This window comes from Mustela nigripes, chromosome 13, assembly GCF_022355385.1.
Source record: "Mustela nigripes isolate SB6536 chromosome 13, MUSNIG.SB6536, whole genome shotgun sequence".
NCBI lineage: Eukaryota > Metazoa > Chordata > Mammalia > Carnivora > Mustelidae > Mustela > Mustela nigripes.
In genome coordinates this window covers 139987930-140011034 of record NC_081569.1, presented here as the reverse complement: position 1 = coordinate 140011034, position 23105 = coordinate 139987930, and the positions used below count along the sequence as shown (strand labels likewise).

Sequence of the window (23105 nt, the reverse complement as noted above, 5' to 3'; positions counted from 1 at the left end):
AAGGGAAGAGACAGGTGGTGGGTTTTTTTCCTTTTTTTTTTTTCTTTCATTCTTTCTTTCTTTCTTTCTTTTTTTTTTTTTTTTAAACAACGTGTTATATAAAAATGGGAATGATGCAGGAGACAAGGAAAACCGCTGGCAGCGGGGGTGCTGCTGGGTGTTGCTGAACTTAGGGGCCGGCTCTCCTTGGCCGCAAGCCCTGAGGTCCGGGTGGGAAGGGCGCGTGGGCCCAGGGCAGGGAAGGGGCAGCAGCAGCCCGCGGCCCTGGAAGGAAGTTCTTCCAGGCTGTTCCATTTACTCGGGAGGTAGGAGGCAGGAATAAAGGCTGAGAGCGGGGATGGAGGGGGAGGTGGCAGGGACCGAAAAGAAGCACGAGCACTTGGAGAGTGGGAGGGCGGGTGCCGAGGAAAGAAGTGCCGCGTGGCCGCGGGCGGCGGAAGTGCGCTCCGGGTGAGCACCGTGAACTCACTCTGCTCCACCGCCGGAGAGACGGACCCTGGACATCGCACAGGACTGGCTGCGTTTCCAGAATAATCTAGGGTCCGTGGTCACTCGCCTTAGCTGCACGTGTCGGGAGAACGTTCTGTTTGGAATCGCCGGAGCGAGAACAGAGTCTCGACCCTCCTCACCCTCCCAGGCCTGTCTGAGCGCCTCCACTGGAAACACTGGGGCCCGCTGCCGTTTGGGGACGAAGGGCAGTGACCCCTCAAGAAGGCCCAGGGGACAGAGTGGCGTGGGGTCCCCCCCCCCCGCAAGAAAAGAACTAAAATCCGTTCCTTCCAGGTCCTGCAGGGGGCGCCGGGGAGGCAAAGGCCGCGCGCGAAGCCCGGGGAAAGGATGCTGTAGCGCCGCGCCTGGGCTGGGGGTGGACGGGATGCGGCGGAGCCGCCCAGGGAGACGGGGAGGAGGGTGAAAATCCCCCTCCCGGCCCGGTCGGTGGCACTGGGGTTGGCACTGGGGCAATCCAAGGTTTCCTGAGGGCAGAGGAAAGTCTTGGCTGGTGGAGAAGCGGAGGTCGTCTGGAGAGCCCACTGGGAGGCGAGCCCCAGGGAGGAAGGGAGCCCCCACAATGGCTGAGTGAGGGTGAGGGGCCATGCCTGTGCCTCCTGCCAGAATGGGGTGGTGAGCGCTCAGCTGGGCACCCGAAGGTCCTTTGGACGTGCCACCCAACGGAGCCAGCAAGGGGTCACCACCATCACAGGAGCCAACTGGCAATTTGTTGAACAGACCCCACCTCGGGCAACCTGGCAAGTAGGAATGGGAAGAGGGAGATGATGCCCCCCAGGAGCCACCCTTGAAAAACCGATGCCAAAATAAGTAAAAACTGGAAGAGAGAGACTTTTTTGTTGTCAAGTTTACATCCATCCCACGCTACCGGGAGAGTGGGGGCTGATGAGGAAGTTGAGAGCAGTGAGAGAAAAATGAAGAAACCACAAGTATTTGTGTGGGATCCGAACGTGGGGTCTGAGTTTTCAGCTGTTACACGGAGGGTTGCAGTAGGATGTTGTCTGTGGGGAACTCCAGGAGGGCATCCTGGAAGAGAGGGCATCCTGGTGACTCCCGCTGAATAAGGAGGAGGATGGGCGGGGCGGGGGAGCACAGCAGCTGCCCCTTGTAAGGCTGAGGGATGCTTGCCTGAAAGTTGGCAAAGCCTGGAAGCACCAAGCGGCAAATGTTAGTACTAGACACTCGATATGTACACTTCTTTGCCAGTCATGGTGTTGCCAATCATGGTTTGAGGATCCAGCCTTTGAATAGCAAAGCAGCTGATCTGTGCTAGAAGAGGTTCCAGAACTTTCATTTAATGCAGTTTTATATGTGACCACCAAACAACTGTTAATCCCCAATCTTTTTGCATATGCCTCATTCAGTTCAACTCCTTAGACTAAAGCGCCCAACTATAATTATATTTAATTATATAATTAAGGATTATATAATTAACCTCCTCCCACTCCTCCACCCACCCACACGCACCTGTAGGTCACACGTAGATTCTGCAGTGTAGGATTTGGGGGAGAATTCAGGCATAAAAGGGAAGAAATACAGACACATACTACTACAAGGACAAACCTGGAAAACACGGTACTCAGTGAAAGAAGCCAGCCACAAAGGGCCACATCTTGTATGACTGCATTTATATGTAATGTGCAAAACAGACAAATCTAGAGACAAAACAGATTAGTGGTTGCTTAGGGCCGGGGGATGAGGGGTCAGGGGAGATGAGGAGCAACAACTAGTGGGATTCTGTTTGCGGTGATGGAAATGTTCTGGAACCAGCAGTTAAGATTGAACAACTCTGTCACTATACTAAAAAGCACTGGTTGTACACTTTAGAAGGGTAAATCTTATGGCACAGTTTTATTTTTAAAATGCAACTTAAAAAAAAAAAAGAGATGGGCGAGGGGCCAAAAGGGGCTTGATTTAAGTTCTGCCTTCTCAAGACAAAGAGACTAGACCAGGTCTGCGGTGCTGGAAGTACATGGGTTTACGAGAAGACCAAGTCATGATGAGACCCAGCAGAATGAGCACAATGTTCATTCAACCCCAAGCTGTTCTTGGCTGATTTGAAAAGTTGGAAGGGTGACAGTGTACCTAACAGAGCTGGTAGGCAATTTCTACCACCCACTTTGAATCACTGTTTATTGAGTGTCTACTATGCATGTACCAGCTGTGGCTGTGCCAGATGTCAGGAACATGGTAGTGAACAAGACAGACACAGGCCTATGGGAAAGACAGACACTTAACAAGAGGTTGCACAGATAATTACCCAACTCTTACAATGACATAGAGTTTACAAAGCGAACATGATATTTTCAGGCATGGAAGCAGGTGGGACCTCCCTGAGGAGTTAGCATTGAAGCCAAGCCTGGAAGGTGAGGGGAAGAACCATCTGAGTGGCATGGAAGACAGAGCTGCTAAGCACGGGAAAAGGAAGACCCCAAGTGGGCGAGGGCACCTGGGAAGACAGAGAGCCAGCAGGGAGAACAATCACCTCCCTGTGTCACCAGCCACTGAGATCTTTCCCAAACCCACCAAATAGAGATTCAGGCTTCCAATGCCAGTTCATCTGGCTTGGGCTGGAAGTGGCCACCTTCCAGAATGTTCATATCCTGAGGTTTTAAAAAGTGTGTCTAATACCATTGTTTATTCATTCATTCAACAAATATTTATTGAGCATCTGCAATGTGCCAGGTGCTGGGGATACACGAGCGAACACACAGCGTCCCTGCCCTCCTGGGGCTCACATTCTAAAGGGGGGGAGACAGACACAGTCAACAGGTGAACAGACAGTCAACAAGTGAACAGAAGGTAACTTCAGGGGTGATGGCCCCTTAAGGAGTTTGCGGCTAGGTGGGCTTTTACACAGGGTGGATGGGGAACAGCAAGACCCTGGAACTGCAGGAGGGGGGGGGGGGGGCGGAGAGACGGGGGCAGCAGTGAGCAAGCTGGGGGGGGGGGGGGATGAAAACAGGACAGAGTGGGTTCTGAGAGCTCAGCAGGGGCCTTGCTGGCCATAGGGTGGACTTAATCTAGAATTAGATTTCCTTCTAAAGTGATGGAAAGCTTTTGGGGCAGAGAAATGACACGTTTGATTTAGCTTCAGAAAGGTAAGCTTCTGTTTGGGGGGGGGTAGGTAAGTTGGGTGGGGGTGGGGGACAAGGATGGAATGGAAGTACTTAGGAGAAGACAAAAAGGATATACCAGGACAGAAATACGAAGGGGAATGTGACCAGAGTAGAGTGTGTTGCAATCCAGGTTGAGTGACCCCGTTCCGAGTCTTAAAGTTAAGAGTGCCTACTTCAGAGGCAAGGCTGACCCAGGCTTAATCTAGGCTTACCAACTGTGTGACCTTGGGCAGGTGACTTTGCCTCCGCGCGCCTCAGTCTCCACGTCTGAACGATGGGGTAACAATAGCGCCTACCTAACAGGGTTGTCGCTGCCATCACGTTTGTGGGGCCCAGCAGAGCGCGGTGGGCGCCGAGCAGCTGCCGCGGCTGTGAGTAATTTGTTACTAAGAATAGTTAGCGCCCCTCTCCCGGCCGCCGTCTCCAAGCGGCCACGCGCAACGGCGAGGCTGGACCCCCGGCCCCGACGCCGGCTTGGACGCGGTCCCCCGGCCCCCCATTCGAACGCCCCATCCAGGCCCCCGCCCCCACCCCCCGCTCACCTGGGCCGCGGCGGCCCGGGGATGTGCTCGTAGCGGCTGCGAGCGCGGTGCACGAAGGTGCAGCAGAGGCCGAAGGCGACCAGGACGGCGCTGCCGAGCAGCAGCAGCAGCCCGGGGCTCATGGCTCCCGGGCAGGCCAGGCCAGGGTCGGGGCCGGGCACCGAGGGGGCGGGAGGCCGCGAGCCGACTCAGCTGTCAGCGCCGCGCGCCGCCTCGGCCCGAGGCCCGGCGCGACCCAGCACCGCCTACTCCCGCTCGGCTCCGCCCCCGCCGGTTCGACCCCTCCCAGGGCGCTCCGTCCCCGCCAACCACGTCTCCGCCTCCAGCCCCCGCTCTCGGGGCCCGCCCCCGTCCCTCCCCAAGCCCCGCCCCAACCCCAACACAGCTCCAGCTCAGGCCCCGCCCAGAGCATGGGATTTCCGCCAGTCACAACGCCGTTTCTGGCTCAGACCCCCATGCTCCGCCCCCTCCCCGCCTCCCCAGGCCCCGCCCCCAGCCTCTCAAAAGCTCCATCCCCACAGCAGCTCCGCCCAGAACGCGTTGTCCTGGGCAACCCCGATTCCTCCGCGCTTCCTGCCCCGGCGGCCGCGCTAAGTCCCGCCGGCTGGTTCCGCTCTCCGGGGCGCCCTCAAATAACGGCGTTTTCCGCGCGCGGTCCTAGGCCCCCTCCCTTCTCCCTAAAACCTTCCTGGGAACCCATCCCAGCCTCCACACGCGCGTCTTACGCCGACCGCTCCCACGCCTCCCTCTGGAGCCCCCAGCCCCAAAGTGGTTCCCCCCGCCCGGCCGGCCCCCGCCGAGCGCCCGTGGTCTCCCTGCAGGGCCCACGGGCCAGGTGGCGAGGACCCCGGGGGCAGAGGGGGGCCGTGTCGGCGAGCGAAGAGCGCCCGGCTGGACCAGAGTCGGTCGGCCCTCCTCGCGTCGCGGCACCTCCGCAGCCTTCCAGACCCCGGAGAGTCGGGTCGGAGGCAGTGACCCGGGTCCCCGGGAGCCGGAGTCAGAGCGCGCGCAAATCTGGGTGCGCGAGGTCGCTCGCGACGGAAGGCGACAGATGTGCCCGCGGTGGCCAGAGGGCGTTTGTTAGGTAATAACCGAGACTTCCGTGCCGTTTATGTAACCCTCTTCTCGCCCGCTCGGGTGTGACGGCGGATGCCCAGCGCCGCACTTTCGGTTCTCGATCCCGCACTGGGAGCGGGGGGCGGGGGCACCCCGAGCGCGAGCCGTGGATGGAAGGGCCGGCTGTGCGCGCTCCTAGTCCCGATAAAGCTCCAGCGGGCTGGGGGCGGGGGGCTGGGGGCGGGGGGTGGTGCCCAAAGATGCTGCCGGGTCCTGAGAAGGGGACATGCCGCTGCCCCGCTCGTGGGCCAGTCGCGGAGAGGCTTGGGGGCTGGGCAACCGAGGTCTGTACCTCAGGCGCAGCCGGGTCAGTCCGCAGCGGGGACATGACTGTGGGGGGGGGGGGGGGGGGGTGCAGGGTGACGGAGAGGGCCACGCTTTAAGAACTGGACCCAGAAGAGACAGGAATTCTGTCCGCGACCACCGCAGCCTGGGCGTCCACCGGGGCGCGGGGAGCCGGGCGCATCTGCCGCTGGGGCGGGGAGACGCTAGCTTGCCGGGGCGCCCCCATGTGGCGGTGAGAAGCAGCCGCTGGCTGGTCCTGCTTTGGGGGGGGGGCAGGTTAGACAGACCCTCCAGGGCTGTGAAAGCTCCAGAGCCTGGGGGCAATTTGAAGGGAGGACCCCCGACCGTTGTTTTCTGAAGACAGGGCCAGATCTTAAACTGCTCTGGGCACCGTCTGGGGTCTCACATGAGGCAGGCATGGGGCAGCCTCAGGGTACATTTGTGAGCCTAAGCCCGTCCCACTAGCGCTAAGGACAGGAGTGGGCGTTAAATCTCTCCTGCGTCACTCAACCCCCGTAACCTCTGGCTCAATGTGACCGGGGCTCACCTGGCATCTCTTTCAACAGAGCACCCCTGCCCCTGACTAGTGTCCCTTCCCCATGTATCAAGTCTACTGTTGTCCCACTGCCGCCTCATCTGATTCTCCCAGGTCTTCTGTGGTCACATGGAGAGCGATGAGAGAGAGGGTACCCCAATGCGCAGGTGGGTCTCCAGCCCTTTGCCTGGGCAGGCAGGACTACAAGCTGCCAGCAGAGGGCACTGCCTGGAAGCACGTGGCCAACAGCCTGGCCCTTCCCCAGGAAGGTCTGGATAGGGCTCTCCAATATGGTAGCCACTGGCCAGATGTGCCAGTCCTGCGCTTGAAACATGGCTAGCCCAAACTGAGGTGTTCTGTGTGCATAAAATAGACACTGGATTACACTGATTGCATATTTAAAAAGTTTTAAAAATCGCATTAACATTTTTATGTGGATTAACTGTCAAAATGGTAATTTTAGAATATGATGGGTTAAAGAAAATATATGATTAAAATTAATTTCACCTATTTCATTTTGCTTCTTCAATATGGCTACTGGGAAGTTTAAATTGACCTCTGTGGCTCATATTATCGGACAGTGCAGGTAGAGACAGTGGTTCTCAAAATGCGGCCTGTAGGCCAACAGCATCAGCATCATCCTGTGTCACAAGGCAAATTCTCAGCCCCGTTGAGATCTACTGAGTCAAAAACTCTGACAGGCCTCTAGCCCCTCGTGTTTTCACCAGTCCTGCAAGAGTTTCTTGCTCACGTTTGACAGAAGACGTATTTCCCCAGCAGGTTCGCTGGGCAAGGCTGCAGACTCCAAAAGCTGGCTTCTCCAAAGCCAGGCTCTAAAGGGGCTGCCCTCCCTCAAGTGGTACAAAGCTGCTTCTCCCCTGAATACAGCACCAAGGCCTGGCCCAGCTCAGGCTTGCTAGGGGGAGACAGGCACACAAGGAACAAGCGAGGCCCCTCAGAAGCCTGGGGTGTTGCTACCCAAGGCTGACACCCCAGATGCCGTCCTGGGTGCCGGCCACCCCTGGACATCCCCGCAACACTGGACTCCAAGGGCTCAAGAACTAAGCTGTGTGATGCTGGGTAGAAGCAGCCCCTCTCTGGGCCAGGTTCTGAGAGGTTACTCTAACTGCTGACTGGAAGCCTGATTATGGGGGGTGATGGCCGAGGCTGATCCAAGGATCCAAAGGGAGACTTCGTCAGGGTCAGCCCCTATCCCCAGAGACAATGAAGGACTCCGAGGCTGGATCAAAGTCCCTGGGGACTGAGTCACTTGGGAATGCTCCCTCGGCAGCTGTAGGCAGTGGAGTGAAAGGAGCACTGGACAAGGAGTCTGAAGCCAACTCTGTCACTCTCTGGGTTTGTGTCCCCATCTACCCAATGACAGGGGCCAATGGGAAGGGGGGACACTGAATTCAATGCTCTTCAGGCAGCAGGGTGACAGTCCAAAGCTGGGGCTCCAGGACCCTCCTGCCTACTTTTCATATAGTCAAATATTGACTATATGACATTAAGCAAGTAACAAAGCTTCCCTGGGCCTCGGTTTCCACATCTGCACAATGAAGGGTGAGCAGAACACTGCTTGCATGGGTTCATATGACGATTAAGTGAGTGGGTGCTGAGTACAACTTTTGCAGCAGTGCCCGGCACGTAGTGAGAGTGCAGCAAACGTCAGCGGTCCGCCCTTGTTGCTATTTAAGGGACAGTGAGCCTGTGTCAACCTCCTTGTCAGGAGGCAGGCTGAAGCCTAAGCCTCGTTTGGAGCCTGAGGGGTCAGGAGGTAGGGACTGGAGCAGGGGAGTGCCCCACCCAGAGGAGTGGAGGGCCTGAGACTGCTCCCAGTTGCCTGCCAAACAGTGGTGACACACAGGGCCCCGCTGAGGGCTGGGGCACTCCACCACTTGAGGGGAGGTACCAGGAGCCCCAGATGGTGACTTCAGGCTATCACTGTTGAGCAGCTGCGGGAGATACCTCCTGTCACTTCCGTCCCACTTCCCAGGCCACACCCGATGGCATCGTGGCCTTCAGGCCCTGAAATGAAGAGGGGCCTGGACAGGGGGAGGAAGGGCAGGGAAGAGCACGGAGGAGCCCCAGGAAGATGTCGTATGATCCCCCTCACCACCACCACCATTCTGGGTCTGGGGAGCCAACAGCTTGGGTCACCCCACTGGATATGGCCACAGCACTACCCTGCTCTGGAGGGCCACCCCTCTACGCTGGGCTCTAACCTTGGCTCAGCCCCATCTGGGACAGGCCTGGGACACTCAGCACCCCCCGGGCTCCTTTCTCCATGGATGCAGTGAGGAGTTCGGCCCTCCCAGCTCCTAGCATGGTTCAGAATTTCCCTGTGTCTGGGCAAGATGCCTATTAGCTACTGCTGGGCAGTGGGAGGAGGCAGGGGTCTCCACCAGCGGCTTCCCAGCCCAAAGTGGGCAGAAGCCCCGGAGGAACCCCTAGGTCTAGCCCCCTTGACAGCTGGCATGGCAGACCCAGGTTCAGGCAGTGCAACGAACAGTCAGGGTCCCTCAGGTGCGAGAGCTAGGCCGTGTGGCCGTGTGGGTTCTCATCTGGCTTCCCCCTTCCCTGGCTGTGCACCTCAGTTTCCCCATCTGTAAAAGGAGGGGGAGAAGGGGCTGCTCAAAGGCTCCAGTGAGTTCAAACATGCCACACTGTCCTCAAAAGGTGCCCCGCACACAGGCCATGCTCAATGGCACGGCTCTGGTTTCCGCACGGGGCTCCATGGGGCCAGGCAAACAGCGAAGGCCCAGGGCCCTCACCAACCCCACTCAAGGCAGAGGTGTGAGGGGTCCGAGAGGTGACCCTGAGCTTTCTTCGGCAGTCCTGTACTCCACACTCAGCTTTGGCGAGCAGCCAGGAGACCCCCCAGACTCGCCCGCACCATTGTCTCTGCTGGGGGCACCACCCTGGGTTCTGGCTCAGCTCTCAGAATAATGGACGGGCTGGGCTGGGCTGACACCCCCAGAGACCTCACAGACCCTGACATGGGCCATACCCTGTCCCCACCGCCCAGAGACCATCTGCTTATCCCCTCTGCTCCCCTATCAGAGGCTTAGCCCAACTGTACTTGATGCATGGGGGCAGGATGGAGGCCCTTGGTGGGCAAAGGAACATCCCCACTGTGAGCAGGAGGGAAGCTCCAGGCCTAGCCCCCTCCTCCACCCCCATCTCCAGCCCCCAGTACAGGTCAGAAAGAGGAGGCAGGAAGGGGGTTGTAAACAGTCACGTCTTTAGCACAGCTTCGGGTGACAGCATCAGTAGTCTTTTTGGACATTTGCGGGGGTAGGGTGGGGTGGGAGATGCTGGAGGAATCAGAGGGTCCCCTGGGATTTCACTGCACAGTGTGGGGATGGAGATGACCAAGGTGGCTTCAGTGGCCTCAACATAGCTTTTAGAGAAAACTGCTACTCCACTCACTCACTGGGGGCCACGGTGCTTGGAGTGCCCAGGTGGGTGGCTGCTGTCCCACGGAGTCCCCAGAGTACGCCCGTGGAACCAGCATGACGATGAAGTCCAAGATGACCAAGAGGCTTCTCCCAGGGGTCATCCAGAAACCCCCGCCCCCAGCCACCCCTCCCCAGGCAAGCCTGTTCCTTGCTCAGATGGCCATGGCCCACAGTTCACCCTGGACCCATCTAGCTGACAGCTTCCCTTTGCCCCACTGGATACCTTCCTATTCTCCTCAGAACCTCTCTACCTGCTGGGCCACCTGCCCATGCTCTTTGAGTCACCTTCCTTAGGCCATGTTCCAGATGGTCCAGGGCCTTCCATTCTAGCCCTGGGCAGGTCAGGCCTGATCCCCTCCTTCAGTTTGCCAGCTATGCCTCTGTTAATACGGCCAAGGACCATGTCTGCCCTTCACAGGTAGTAGCCCTCAGTACTCAGTGTCCATGGCCACACAGACCCCAACACGCTGTGGCTTCTGGTCTGCGGGAGACACACAGGCAGGGACACAGAGCACGTGAGCACTGCACACACCTCACAGGCGTCCACAGGACAGCGTTACAGACGGGACGCCTCTGTCCGCAGAGTGGTGCGGTGCTGTGGGCACTCAGGGCGGGGAAGCCCTGCCAGGCTGCGACCGGATGCATGGTGCTCGCCTACAGGTCTGGGTCCTCGTGGCTGCACACGACGCCCGCGTCCTCCTGGTGCTCGCAGTTGTGCGTGCCCAGGCCGGCGTGCGTGCACTCCAGCAGGTTGCGCTCGGTGCCGGCGCAGCGCACGTCATCCAGCAGGATGGGCAGCGCGTGGCCTTGGCCAAACTCCGCGCGCTTGGTGGCCCGCTCGGCGTGAGCAAAGCCCAGCTGGCGGCACACGACGGCAGCCGCCTTGATGTCCCAGCCGTCGTCACACACGGTGCCCCAGCGTCCACCCGCAAACACCTCCACACGCCCGCGGCCGGAACTCAGGCCCGCGGGCCGCACCAGGCGCACCGCGCCGTTTGAGGCCGCGGGGTCCGCCGTGCCTGGTCGCCTCCGCCGCCCCCCGCCACCCCTCCGGCCCCCAGGCCGCTGGGTGGGCCGTGCAGGCCGCGGGGTGGGCCGTGCGGGCCGGGGGGTGGGCGGGGGCGGGGCAGCTGTGGGGCGTCCACGGCGGGGCGGCTGGGTGGGTGCACGGGCTGTGGGCCGTGGGGTGCTCTCTGCCCTCTGGATGAACTCTGTGCAGAGGAAGAGCCTGCGGTCAGAGGGACCCCAGCCGCCCAGTTGTGCCAGTCGGCTTCTGGGATCTCCCAGCACTCCTAGTCTTGCCCTCCTGGGAGTCCCTCCTCTGCAAGCAGGCATAGGGGAACAGCCCCTCACACTGTCAACTCATGAGCCCAGTGGAAAAGAAGTGTGTAGGAGGGCTTCTGGGGCAAGTGACACTTTCTGGTTCCAGTCTTTGGTTTAGGGCTGAGGCAGCTGAGACCCACTGATGGGGAAAATCTGCTGAGGATCTAATGACAGGCAGGATAGGAACTGGGCTGCCAAGGGACGGTCAGGGCAGGCTGGAACTCTCCACTCCACACTCCCAAGGCTGCTCGCTGGCTGGGGGCTGGGGCCCACACTGACCAGAGCCAGTGTGAGGTCCAGGGCCCCCCATCTACCCCACCACAGGGCCTGGATACAGTGAGCACGGGGAGCCGAGGTGAGACCCCGTTTGTTCCTGCCGCACCCCGACATTCACACCCGGCCCTGGTCAGCCACGGAGATAAACCTCACCCTGCCTGAGACACTCCGCCAGGAGAGGTGAACGCCCAGACTAGTTCCTTACTATGGGGAGGGACCCCAGCCAGGGTCACCAGTCCGAAGTCCTCTACCCCCCCACTGCAGTTGAGATGAAGGCTGAGAAAGGGCCTTGATTCAAGGCAAGGAGCAGGTCAGGGCCAGGAGACAGGGACATGGGCCAGATGCTCCCCCGCCCTGCGCCCTGGCCCCCACTCTACATGCAGGGAAGGACTTCCGGCTCCGCGCGCTGCCAGGGAGCCTTCTGCTTTGGCTCTTGCTGGTCCAACTGCCCAGAATCCCCCACCCCCACCCCCAGCGCACCTTTCTCTATGTTCTGGCCTCAACCCTCAGCCTGCAGGAGCACCCACCCCCGCCCTGCACGGTTCTGGGTCCGCATGGCAGCTGGCACACACTTCTGTAACAGCCCTGGGACAGTAACTGACTCCTCTGTCTGTCCCCGCCAGGACAGAGTCTGACTTCTCCGGTGGCCCCAGCATCCAGCACAGAAGGGGTGACTATCAAAAGTGCCAGAAACTGCTGAATGAATGGAAAACTGGTCCAGGCCTGAAACCAGCTGCAGCTAGAATTAACTTCCTCAAACACTGAGCTCATTCCTTCCTCCAACTGTCCTCTGCTGGGGACAACCCTTTCTCAGGGTCGCCTACCCTCAGCTGCCAAGTGCCCAGCCTCCCCCCTTGCTGCTCCCCTGCTCCTCAGTCAACCAACAGGTCCCCTATCTATTGGGCCACTGGACCCACTGAAGTGTTTCCTTTGGCCTGCAGGGTGATTTTTAAGCTTTTGAGCCAAAGGTGCCAAAATTTACAAATGGAGAGATTGTATGTAACAACCCAAGGAGGCAGGGACCTTGTCTGTCTGGCTGAGCGGTCTGTCCCTGGCAGGAAGCACATGTATGGGGTAAGTGACTGGACAGACGGACAGATGGATGGATGGATCCATCTCCCACTTCTCTTAGGACCTGGATGGCCGGGCAGCCCTGGCTCTATGTTCCCACACAGCCTGGGCCTAGGGGAACAGACCCGTCGTCATGCCTACCCTTTCGGTTGGTCCCAGATGCCAGGGGTCATCATCTGTGGCCTTGCTTGGCCCGCAGGTCCTGAGGGTTTGCGCCCACCTCCCTCCCCAAACAGGTCAGACAGGACCGGCTTCCTTCCAGCAGCCCCAGGAAGTGCCCCTCCCCCTACAGCACCTGCAACTAGGATGACTCGTTCCAGCCTCGCTCCCACACCATGTACCGCGCTCTCTGTCTGTCCCAAGGGCTCTGAGTGTACCTGCCCTGGCACCAGCCACCCCTCCCCATCGCTTGTCCCCTCTGAGGCTTGCAGCACCCTTGGGGCCACTCACCCATGGCCTGGGTTCAAGGAGCTGCACCTACTTTAACTGAGCATCTCATGGGTGCCATTCCCAGTGCTAGGCATTGGGGCCCAGAAAGGGCCTCCAGGGCCAGCCGGAAGGACCCGTATCTGGGGGGGAGCAGCTGGGTCCTGGTCGCAGGAGCTCCCCTCCCCCGCTGTGACCGGGCTGGCAGGCACTTACTCTCTCTGGGCACAAACGGGATGAGGCGGCTCTTCACCTTCACCTGGGCAGGCTGGATCCGACACTTGCCGGGAGGTGCCCGTCTGCCAACACACGGAGGTCATGAGTGCCACCCTGGGAGCCTGCCCTGAGCCTGTCCCTCAGACGCCCGCTCTCCCCTGGTAGCCAGACACCTGTGCATTCAAGGGGATGTGAGCAACGACGGTGGCCACCGGCGGAGCACCTGCCGCGCGGCCCCAGGACAGAAGTCCTGATGACGCTCTGCCTCGAGTCCAGCCCGCATCTGCTTTTCAAGGGCCTGAAGGCCAGTGGCTCAGCCTTTCCTGAGCCGCCTCTGCTTCAGAGCATGAGCTGTCTTGGGAGCGTGAGGGGAAGTCACAGCCCTTTTCCTTCCACCACCAGCCCGGCTGCTGCCGGAACCGTGACTGCAGCCTGACCCCCGCACCCCACCCTGGCCCCCACGCCCCATCCTGGCCCCCGCACGCACCCCACGGCCTTTGAGGAGCTGTCTCTGTCTCTGCTCCTCTGGCCCTGGATTTTGGTGATGCCGCAGTGGAGTGAAAGGTAAGGTCATCTATAGATAAAGGGTCGGAGAAAGCCGCAGGGCTGGCAGCAGAGCGGAGGGATCTGGGGCCTGGAGGGCGGGGCTTCAGAGAGGAGGGAGACCCGCTTCTGAGAAGGGTTACCCAGTCTCTGAATCGAGTCTCCAGGACTCTGAGTCGGGTCTCCTTTGACATCCCCGAGAGGCACAAGTAAGGCAAGGAATTCCATTTTAATTAGCTTTTGGCTGTGGATCTGTGAGTCTTTGAATGGGACCGACACTATTCTGGGACTGGCCCACGTGGGTCCAGACTTCAATAGGTTCCAGCAGCACAAGGGAAAAGCCCCAGGGGTGAAGTGGCCATGTGACAGGAGGTAGCTTCCAGACAGGCTTGGCCAAAGAGGGAAACTGAGGAGGGGTATGGGTCTTCCCCCCCACCCCCGAGGTTGAAGAAACACAGCCAGGCACACAGGCTTCCCAAAGCTGCAGAAAGACTGGGTTTTGCTCTGAAGCCCAGATAATACCCACATGCTTCAGACAGACCCAGCACGGTTTTGTTCCGTAAGGAAATAATGTTTAAAAAAAAAAAAATCTCTGTTTAAATGTTTAAAAAAAAAAAAATCTGTTAGGGAAAAGGTAGGAGATGCACCCCTAAATGCTACAGTGGTTTTGTCTGGGCAATGAGGGATGCCCACACCCTCCTCGCCCACTGCCCGCTCCCCAGTTCTTCGTTCCGGTGTTCATCTGCAGCCTCTTTGCAGGATGTTGTGGGTGCAAAGAAAGACATGCATTCCAAAAGAGAAACACGAAAGAGAGGAGGGAGGGAGGGAAGGAGTCTAGTTTGTTTCTGGCTCCCTTGAGCCAGAGAACCCCCTAAGCCTCAGGTCCCTTCAGTTGTACGGGGGGAATGAGCCAACAGCGAAAGAAAGGTGCCTCGTGGCAAAAGGAGAGGGTAGGTCGAAGGCAGCATCTGGCATGAATTACATGCTCCATATATGTGATATTTCCTTAGAGAAGCACTCTTTAAAAACAAAAATGGGAAATAAGCTTAATGTCCCCGGAGCGGGTAAGGTAATTGTGGCCCAGTGACTCACCAGCCAATTACACAGCCATTCAAGATGATGCTTTTGAGTGATGTTGCAACGTGGAAATGTTTACACAAAATAGGGGAAACGAACAAAGAAAAATGCCACGTTTGCATGTGGTCCTCCGCATTGCCATAAATCCCACAGGCGCTAGCAGATAAAGCCAGAGGGGACCTGGGGGACATGGGAAGGAGGCATGACAGGAGGAAGTCCTTATGTGTTTCTTGATAAATAATGATGTCAATAATGACTAGATTTGTGTTAAAAAAAAAATGTGGTCAACAAGGAATGATTGAGAAGCTGTCACAGACCAGAGGAAGCTAAAAAAATGTTATGACCAAGAAATGTGAGATTCTGGAGAGGATCCTAGAACAGAAAAAGGAGAGTAGGGGAAAACTAGAGAAATCCTGTAATTAATAGAAATGTGGCAACATCGGTCCATTAACTGCGACTAGCATACCATGACTTCCAAGATGCTAATGACAGAGGACATCGGGGAGGCGGACACGGGAAACTCTGAACTATCTTTGCAAATTGTCCATCAATCTAAACCTCCTCTGATTTTTTAAAACGGTTTTTTGGAAGCGTGGTGGTGTTTCAGGATTTTTCCAAACCTAGGATGTTTCAGAGGTTAGGGCAACTGTCCATGTCGGGGGGCTGCTGAATGCTGGATGTAAGTGGATGCTTTGAGGGCCCTGGGGGGGGGGGTTAGTGCTGGGGGTGGGTACCGATGTGCCTGTTGGGCTGGCAGGAAGGGCTACCAAAGATGGCGAAAGTTCCCGCCACAAGACCTGAGCTCGGACAGGAGAACAAAGGCCCAAGCAGGAATCTGAGACCCCCGCCTCGGGCTCCTGTGGACCAATGGGATCCCGATGAGCAGGAGAGATATCCAAATAAAGGAAACTTGCCAAAAGACCCCTGAGCTTTCCCCAAGACCCCTTAAAAGCCCCCTCCTCCCTGCCTTGGGCGCAACTTCCGCCACTCTGCTTTCCAGAGTCGCAGAACCTCGCCCGAGGGTGCCCACCTCCTCCCGGCACAACTTTCCTGGCTCCCCTTCTCCTGAGCCCTGAAATTTCGCCGGAGAGCATTTTTAATAAATCCTGCCTTGCACCCACTTTGCCTGGTGTTGTGTTTATCTTGCCAGAAAAAAAAATCTTACATTTGGTGCCGAAACCCGGGAAGGAGATTGAGCCCCCACACAGTGGGGAGGCTCTCTCCTTTCCCTGGCCAAACCGGACCTGCCTTTCCGAACGCCACTTCCGAAGCTGTGGTGAGTTTCCCCGATTCCACGCCTCCTTCCGGAAAGCCCTGCCCTAATCGCGGCCGCGTCAGGGTGGACCCCGCCGGTCACCAGGTGACCTCCGTGACTCCGAGAGGCTGGGAGACGTCCTAACCTCTACGGCAGTCGACACAGTTTTTCCTAAAACATCCCGGGGGTGTTTTAGGCCTGCTGGCCAATCTTAAAACCCTGGAACTGGACCAGGACCTGTGAAAACGACGTTACTGTACTGTCGCTTGGCCACAATACCGATTAGACAATCAGTCCCAATGGCCTCCGGAAGGCACGTTTAACTATCAGATTTTCATGGACCTAAATAACCTTGGCAGACACCAAGGCAGATGGGCCAAGGTCCCTTATGTCCAGCTTTCTGGACTCTGCGCTCTCGCCCCTTCCTCTGCTCTCACTGCTCCACCTCTCAGGTCCTCTTGGCCTGCTCCCCTCCCCCTACCCTGCCACCCACTGCTCCCAAAGACTTGGACCTCTCCTCCCCGTCTCCTCTCTCTGAACCCCTGGAGAGCTTCACCCACCCACTGACAAGAGGGCCTCTGGTTCCTCCTCCTCCTCCTCCTCACCGCGATCCTTCACCCCAAGGTCCCTTAAATTCAGGATTTCTGAACCGGCGCTCTCGTCTACCCCTCCTTCTCCCCCTCCCCACTCCTATCCGAACTCCTGACAAATTTATCCGCAGTAAACGGGAAACTCCAATCAAAGTTTACTGAAGGTCAAATAGGCTCTTGTTATTTGTTAAAATCTGCTAGCAAAGAGATGACTAGAACTGATGGTTACTTGTGTCTCAGAGTTTTAATGGGTAATTCTTAAGGTAGCTTTCAAAGTCTTTGGTAACCTTTAACAGAATGGGATAAAATACCCCAGTGCTGGTCGCCAGAACTAGGTTTATGCTTTTGAAATCTGTTGGTAAACACCTTTTGTGCTTAATTGAATTCTGTTGTAACAGCCGCAGGGCTACTGTTTGAGCTAGATCCTTTCGTAAAGAATGGAAGGGGAGACTGATCACCTCCCATTAGCCAGGGATACCCAAAGGGGAGGGTGTCCAATCTGTTTGAACCTGAAGAGTGCCTGACTGCGTGAATGTGTCTGTATGGCTCCAGCCGCACTAGGGCTCGAAAGCCCCCCCGCTGAGTTAGTCTGCCCCCCAAGGGAGGTTGCTGGAGCTGAGGGAGTTGTCCAAGTTCATGTGACCTTCTCTCTACAGGACCTTTCCCAAATTGAGAAACATTTGGGCTCCTTTTCGGCCAGTCCTGATAACTATATTAAAGAATTCCAGTATCTGGCCCAAGCCTATGACCTCACCTGGCATGATTTACATGTGGTCCAGACCACCACCCTCACCATAGAGGAGAGGGAACGCATCCAGGCTGCTGCCCGGGAGCACGCGGATCAGGTCCAGCTCACTGATGCTGGAGCCCGGGCGGTCCCAGCTGTAGAACCAGGTTGGGATTATCAGGATGGCCAAGATGGCCACTGGCGCCACGACCGCATGGTCCAGTGTCTCCTAGCCGGCATGCGGGCAGCCTCTAATAAGGCCGTTAATTACGACAAGATTAGGGAGATTGTCCAGGCCCCTACGACAACCCCACCATGTTTCTTAACCAGTTGACCGAACCTTTAACCCAGTACACTCGCTTGGACCCTGCCTCTCCTGCGGGGGCCACGGTACTGGCTACTCATTTTATCTCTCAATCGGCGCCGGATATACAGAGAAAGTTAAAGAAGGCTGAGGAGGACCCTCAGACCCCCATTTCTGACTTGGTGAAAATGGCATTTAAGGTCTTTAATTCCCGTGAGGAGGCGGCTGAGCTTAAACGACAAGCCATATTCCAGCAAAAGGTTCAGTTGCAGACCCAAGCCTTGGTAGCAGCCCTGCGGCCGGCCGGCTCCGGGAGCCAGCAGAGAGGGGCAACCAATCGCACCCCGCCGGGGGGCCTGTTTCAAATGTGGGGCCGAGGGACATGGGGCTCGCCAGTGCCCCAATCCAAAGCCGCCAACTCGGCCTTGCCCTCAATGCCATTTGATGGGCCACTGGAAATCCGACTGCCCTAACCTCGGGGTATCTTCGGCGCCTCAACGTGGGGGACCCCCCGAGACAGTAAGTCTGGCCTTTCAACTGCTTGGATTGGAGGACGACTGACGAAGCCCAGACTCAGCCACCCCTCTCACCCAGGCCGAGCCCAGGGTTACGCTCCAGGTAGTGGGTAAGTCCATCTCTTTTTTGCTGGACACGGGGGCTACCTACTCTGTTCTGCCTTCCTACTCGGGACTTACTCGAACCTCACCAATTACTGTTATGGGGATCGATGGGACCTCCCCCAATCCTAGGGTGACCCTTCCCCTTACCTGTAGCCTGGATGGGTTTCCCTTCCCCCACTCGTTCCTATGATTCCTTCCTGCCTGGTCCCTCTACTGGATAGGGACATTCTCCAGAAACTAAGGGCAACTATCTGCCTCTCCTCTTCCTCCCCTCTATCCACCTCAACCCGTCTCATCCTACACCTCTCCACTCCCTCAACCCTCACTCTAGATGACCTACCTACTGTAGACCCTCAGGTGTGGGACACCTCGGAACCCATCATTGCTTCCCACCTTACCCCGGTTAAAGTACAGCTTAAGGATAACTCTAAGTTTCCCTCAAGCTCAGTTCCCTATTTCCTTAGCCCACCGCCAGGGCCTGAAACTATCATAGAACGGCTTTAATGTCAGGGACTCCTGATCCCCATCATTTCCCCCGTAACACCCCATCCTCCCAGTACGCAAGCCCTCAGGGGCTTATGGACTGGTACAAGACCTTAGGCTTATCAATGAGGTCGTGGTCCCCCTCCACCCAGTCGTTCCTAACCCTATTGTCTCGCGTTCCCCCAAATACCTCTCACTTTACTTTACTGGAGCTAAAGGACTCCTTTTTCACCGTCCCCTTGCACCCTGATTCCTATTTTCTTTTTGCCTTCACCTGGGAGGATCCTGACACGCATGCTTCTGGACAACTAACTTGGACTGTTCTACCCCAGGGGTTCAGGGAGAGCCCTCACATTTTCGGCCAGGCCTACAGACTTAACAGCAGTGCGTCCTTAAGGCCAGGACTCTCCTACAGTTTGTGGATGACCTCCTCCTCTGCAGCCCCTCCCTCTCGGTCTCCCAAGACGACACCTCCACCCTACTTAGCTTTCTGGGGGCCAAGGGATATCAAGTACCCCCCTCTAAGGCCCTCAACATGACCTTAGGGCAGCCCATCACGGTCTACTCTCCTGCCGACTCAAGGAGCTCCTTAGCCACCGATCTCTGGCCCATCTGACTCCTCGTCTCCAGCTATTCCATCTGCTATTCCTAGAGAACCCGCATCTCTCTCTCTCTACCTCCCCCCCCCCTTAAACCCTGCAACTTTACTGCCTATACCCTTGCCAGATAAGGGGTGGATCTACATCCAGGACAGGATTGCCCTGCCAGGCAATCTGGTGCACACCTTGATTACTGACATCCACCAATCCCTCCATAGTGGCCCATAGGCTCTCCACTAATTTCTTCAGCCATTGTTCTATCATCCTTCCTTATCTAAGGTAATCGAAGTTGTCCACAGGGCTTGCAAAACCTGTTCCCCGTGAATTCACAAGGAGGAATCCGCAGACCAGGGCCTAACCAACAGCTCCGAGGTCATCAGCCGGGGGAAGACTGACACCTGGACTTCACTCCCATGCCTCGCCATAAAATACATTCACAGGCTGGATCGAAGCATACCTCATGGCCCGGGAAACAGTGGACGTAGTGGCTACAATACTCATTGAGCGCATCATCCCGAGGTTCGGATTGCCCCGGACCCTCCAGTCGGACAATGGACCTGCCTTCATCTCCAGTGTAACCCAACAGGTAGCTGAGAGCCTCAACATAACCTGGAAACTTCACATCCCATACCACCCACAGTCATCGGTAAGGTAGAAAAGGCCAACGGGCTGCTCAAAGCCCAACTCACCAAACCTACCCTAGAAACCCATCTTTCCTGGCCTACACTTCTGCCTATGGCTCTCACCAGACTCCTGGCTACGCCCCGCGGGTCTTCAGGCTTAAGCCCATTAGCCCTCCAGCCATTTCCCCGTCTCTTTTATCCTATCTACCTTACCTCACTCTACATCCTGGGGATACCCCTCCCTATTGACTGGCCACTCCCCAACTTCAGGGCCACAAATAATACGGTCCATATGGGCCCCATCGGGGGAAACATACCTATTATTAATGTGTCCTCCCTTAACACCGCAGCGGCCATATCACTCACTCCTCCCTCCTGGACTGTACTCCCTCGGGAATATTTCTCTTGTGCCCTCAGGGAATCCATCGCTGCCTGACCACTAACAACTCCCTGGGCTGTATATTCATCCTACTATCTCCTTCTCCCACCATCTACTCTGAATCCCAGCTGCTGTCCATCCTATTTCCCCAACACCATGGAGGAAGGGCTGCCTTCCTCCCATTCATAACAGGGGCAGGAATAGCCACAGGGGTGGCAACTGGAACAGCGGGGATAGGAACCTCCACAGACTTTTTTCTTACAAACTCTCCCAAGCCCTGAATGATGACACGGAACGGGTTGCTGACTCCCTCACAGCCCTACAGACGCAAGTCACCAGCCTGGCAGCCTTAGCTCTACAGAAGCAACGGGCCTTAGACCTTCTGACCGCCGAAAAAGGGGGGACCTGACTATTATTAAATGAAGAATGTTGTTACTTTGTTAACCAATCATATAGTTACCTCCAGGATCAAAGAACTCAGGGATCGGATCCAAGCACGGTGGCGAGACACGTCCTCCTGGGGCCTGGACCCCTACAACTGGGTAACCTGGCTGCTCCCTCTGGCGGGACCTGTATGCATAATCCTCCTCCTAATCTCAGTTGCTCCCTGTCTTTGCCGGTACTTGCAGGGTCGCCTACAAGAACTTGCCCGAATATCCGTCAATCAACTCCTCCTCCAGCCCTACTCTCGCCTGCCCACTTCCGACTACCCCCATGACGATGCCCCCTGTCAGGAGGAAGTAGCCAGAACCGAGTCGATGCCCCTGACACCATTATATTAAGCAAAAGGTCGGAATGTTGGGCTGGCAGGAAGGGCTACCAAAGATGGCGAAAGTTCCCGCCACAAGACCTGAGCTCGGACAGGAGAACAAAGGCCCAAGCAGGAATCTGAGACCCCCGCCCCGGGCTCCTGTGGACCAATGGGATCCTGATGAGCAGGCGGGATATCCAAATAAGGGAAACTTGCCAAAAGACCCCTGAGCTTTCCCTGCCTTGGGCGCAACTTCCGCCACTCTGCTTTCCAGAGTCGCAGAACCTCGCCCGAGGGTGCCCACCTCCTCCCGGCGCAACTTTCCTGGCTCCCCTTCTCCTGAGCCCTGAAACTTCGCAGGAGAGCGTTTTTAATAAATCTTGCCTTGCACCCACTTTGCCTGGTGTTGTGTTTATCTCGCCGGAAAAAACCTTACAGTGCCCACGTGGGGCAGCTCGCCCAGGTGCTGAATCGCGGCGCGAAGCGGTGGGAGCCCAGCTGAGAAGCAAAACTCAAAGGGCTGAGAAGGACTGAGAAACCCAATCACCCATTCATTGGCTAAACATGCCCGCGTCTCTGCTCTGTGCTCCCGACCAGGCCCAGGGCCCGCACTGCCTCTGAAGGGGTGGAGGGGCAGAGACTCTCCCGCCCTGGAGACTCTCCCGCCAGGGGAAGAGTACAGATTATGGTTCTGAGTGGTGAGAGCCACGGGGAGCACCGGACAAGGCCTGGCTGGAAAGGCCCCTCTGAGGCAGTGAGGCCTAAGGCTGAAGGGGTAGCTTCATGCAGTCATGGGGTCAGAGCAGGGCTCTGGAACCAGCTGCCCGTCCCGAGTCCAGCTCTGGCTCTGGCTGGGAGGGGGTGCCCACTTTTATAGGATTTTCACCTCTGTAAACAAAGCGGCTGAGCCGTCCAGGAGTTTTACGAGGAAGGAGTCAGAGCACTGCCTGGCACCGAATTAGCGACTCTACATAGAAGCAGAGCAGATGGAGACGGGCACTGGGAGGGCCAAGGAGGAGTTCTGGAAGCCCCAGCGTGTTCTAGACAGGAGCGGTGGTTTGGGTTGCCCAGGCAGAGGGGGGGCTGCAGCGGGAAGGGGAGCCTTGTGGTGGGGACAGGCGGAGATCAGGGTGCCTCAGAGGCAAGTCGGGGGCTCGGGGAGGTGGAGCAAGGGGTGCAGTGGCCCAGGAAATGAGGGGGAGGGGGGAGTCAGAGAGGAGAAATGACGGGGTCGGGTGGACAGCAGGCCAGAAAGCGAGGTCAAACCCATGATTATCTGGCCCAGGCGGCGTCCTTGGCACCCCCTACGGTGAGTAGAGCTAGATTTGAGGCAGTAGATCCAGGTTTGAGCCCCGGGTCTGCCCCTCACCAGAGCACTATGGGCCTGGCCGGTCACTACCCTACTCTGGGTCTCAGTTTTCCCTTCTGAAAAATGGGACTATGGATAACACCCTCCTGTAGGGGGTGGTGGAGAGGAAAACAGGGCAATGGAGGTGAGGAGTGCTGGCAGACAGCAGGAGCCCAGGCAGTGCGGTGGGCAGGGCTCACCTGGAAGGGTCGATCACCTTGTAGACAACCCCACGGGCCGCTGCGGCACTCGGCACACCTGTCGACATGAAGTACAGCTCCCCTTTGGGCAAGAAACCAGGCAAGGAGTGAGAACACTGCTTAGAATATGGTCCCGGCCAGGACCCTGTCCCCTGCCCTCCTGCCCCGCCCTGGCCAGCTCCCCTCAGGCTCTGAAAGGGACCCCAACCTCAAGGAGGTCTGCGAAGCCCTTCAGTGCCCAGAGCTGAAACCAGAGGCTGAGAAAGGCAACAGTGTCCCCAGCTGCCGGCCGCTCTGCGTGGACCTAGCCATGTTCTGGCCTCCTCCTGGAGACCCAGCCCCACCCTCGTCCCTGTCTGGTCTTATGCCGGGTGCACACCCCTCTGGGCACGAGTGAGGGTCCACAGTCCAGCTCCCCCGAGCCCAGACACAGCCCATGCGTGATGTGATGGCTCAGCCATGCTAACACCTCTTTCTCTGCAAGACAGTGAAGAGTTCTCACAAAGACGGGGGCCGTCCCCGAGGAGAGACTAAGACAAGCAGAGAGCTGCGAACTCTGAGGAAAGCATCTTTGTGGGGATGAGTGCAGTCAAGGAGGGCTGCCCGGGGGTGGGGCCAGAGAGTCAAGGCCCCGGAAACCTAGGGATCTCAGGAAAGGCAAAGCCACCTGGCAGGGCCGACGTGTGGGTCCGCTCGCCGGGAGGAGGCCAGAACATGGCTAGGTCCACG

At 57.5% G+C, this 23105-nt stretch overlaps 2 protein-coding genes across 2 annotated transcripts in view; both read right to left on the bottom strand.

Moving 5' to 3' along the window:
- LOC131998924 (cholesterol 24-hydroxylase) overlaps positions 1-4421 on the bottom strand; it is a 32490-nt gene extending 28069 nt beyond the window's left edge. Inside the window, exon 1 of the mRNA XM_059371352.1 lies at positions 4169-4421. Within this exon, the coding sequence (XP_059227335.1) occupies positions 4169-4290 (122 nt within the window). The 5' untranslated portion in view covers positions 4291-4421. The remainder of the gene's footprint in view (positions 1-4168) is intronic.
- A 1209-nt stretch (positions 4422-5630) lies between these two features.
- The window catches only part of HHIPL1 (HHIP like 1), a 34278-nt gene continuing 16803 nt past the window's right edge, over positions 5631-23105 (bottom strand). Inside the window, exons 7-9 of the mRNA XM_059373955.1 lie at positions 22377-22458; positions 12878-12960; positions 5631-10776 (exon numbers count right to left, since the gene is read on the bottom strand). Of these exons, the coding sequence (XP_059229938.1) occupies positions 10220-10776; positions 12878-12960; positions 22377-22458 (722 nt within the window). The 3' untranslated portion in view covers positions 5631-10219. The remainder of the gene's footprint in view (positions 10777-12877; positions 12961-22376; positions 22459-23105) is intronic.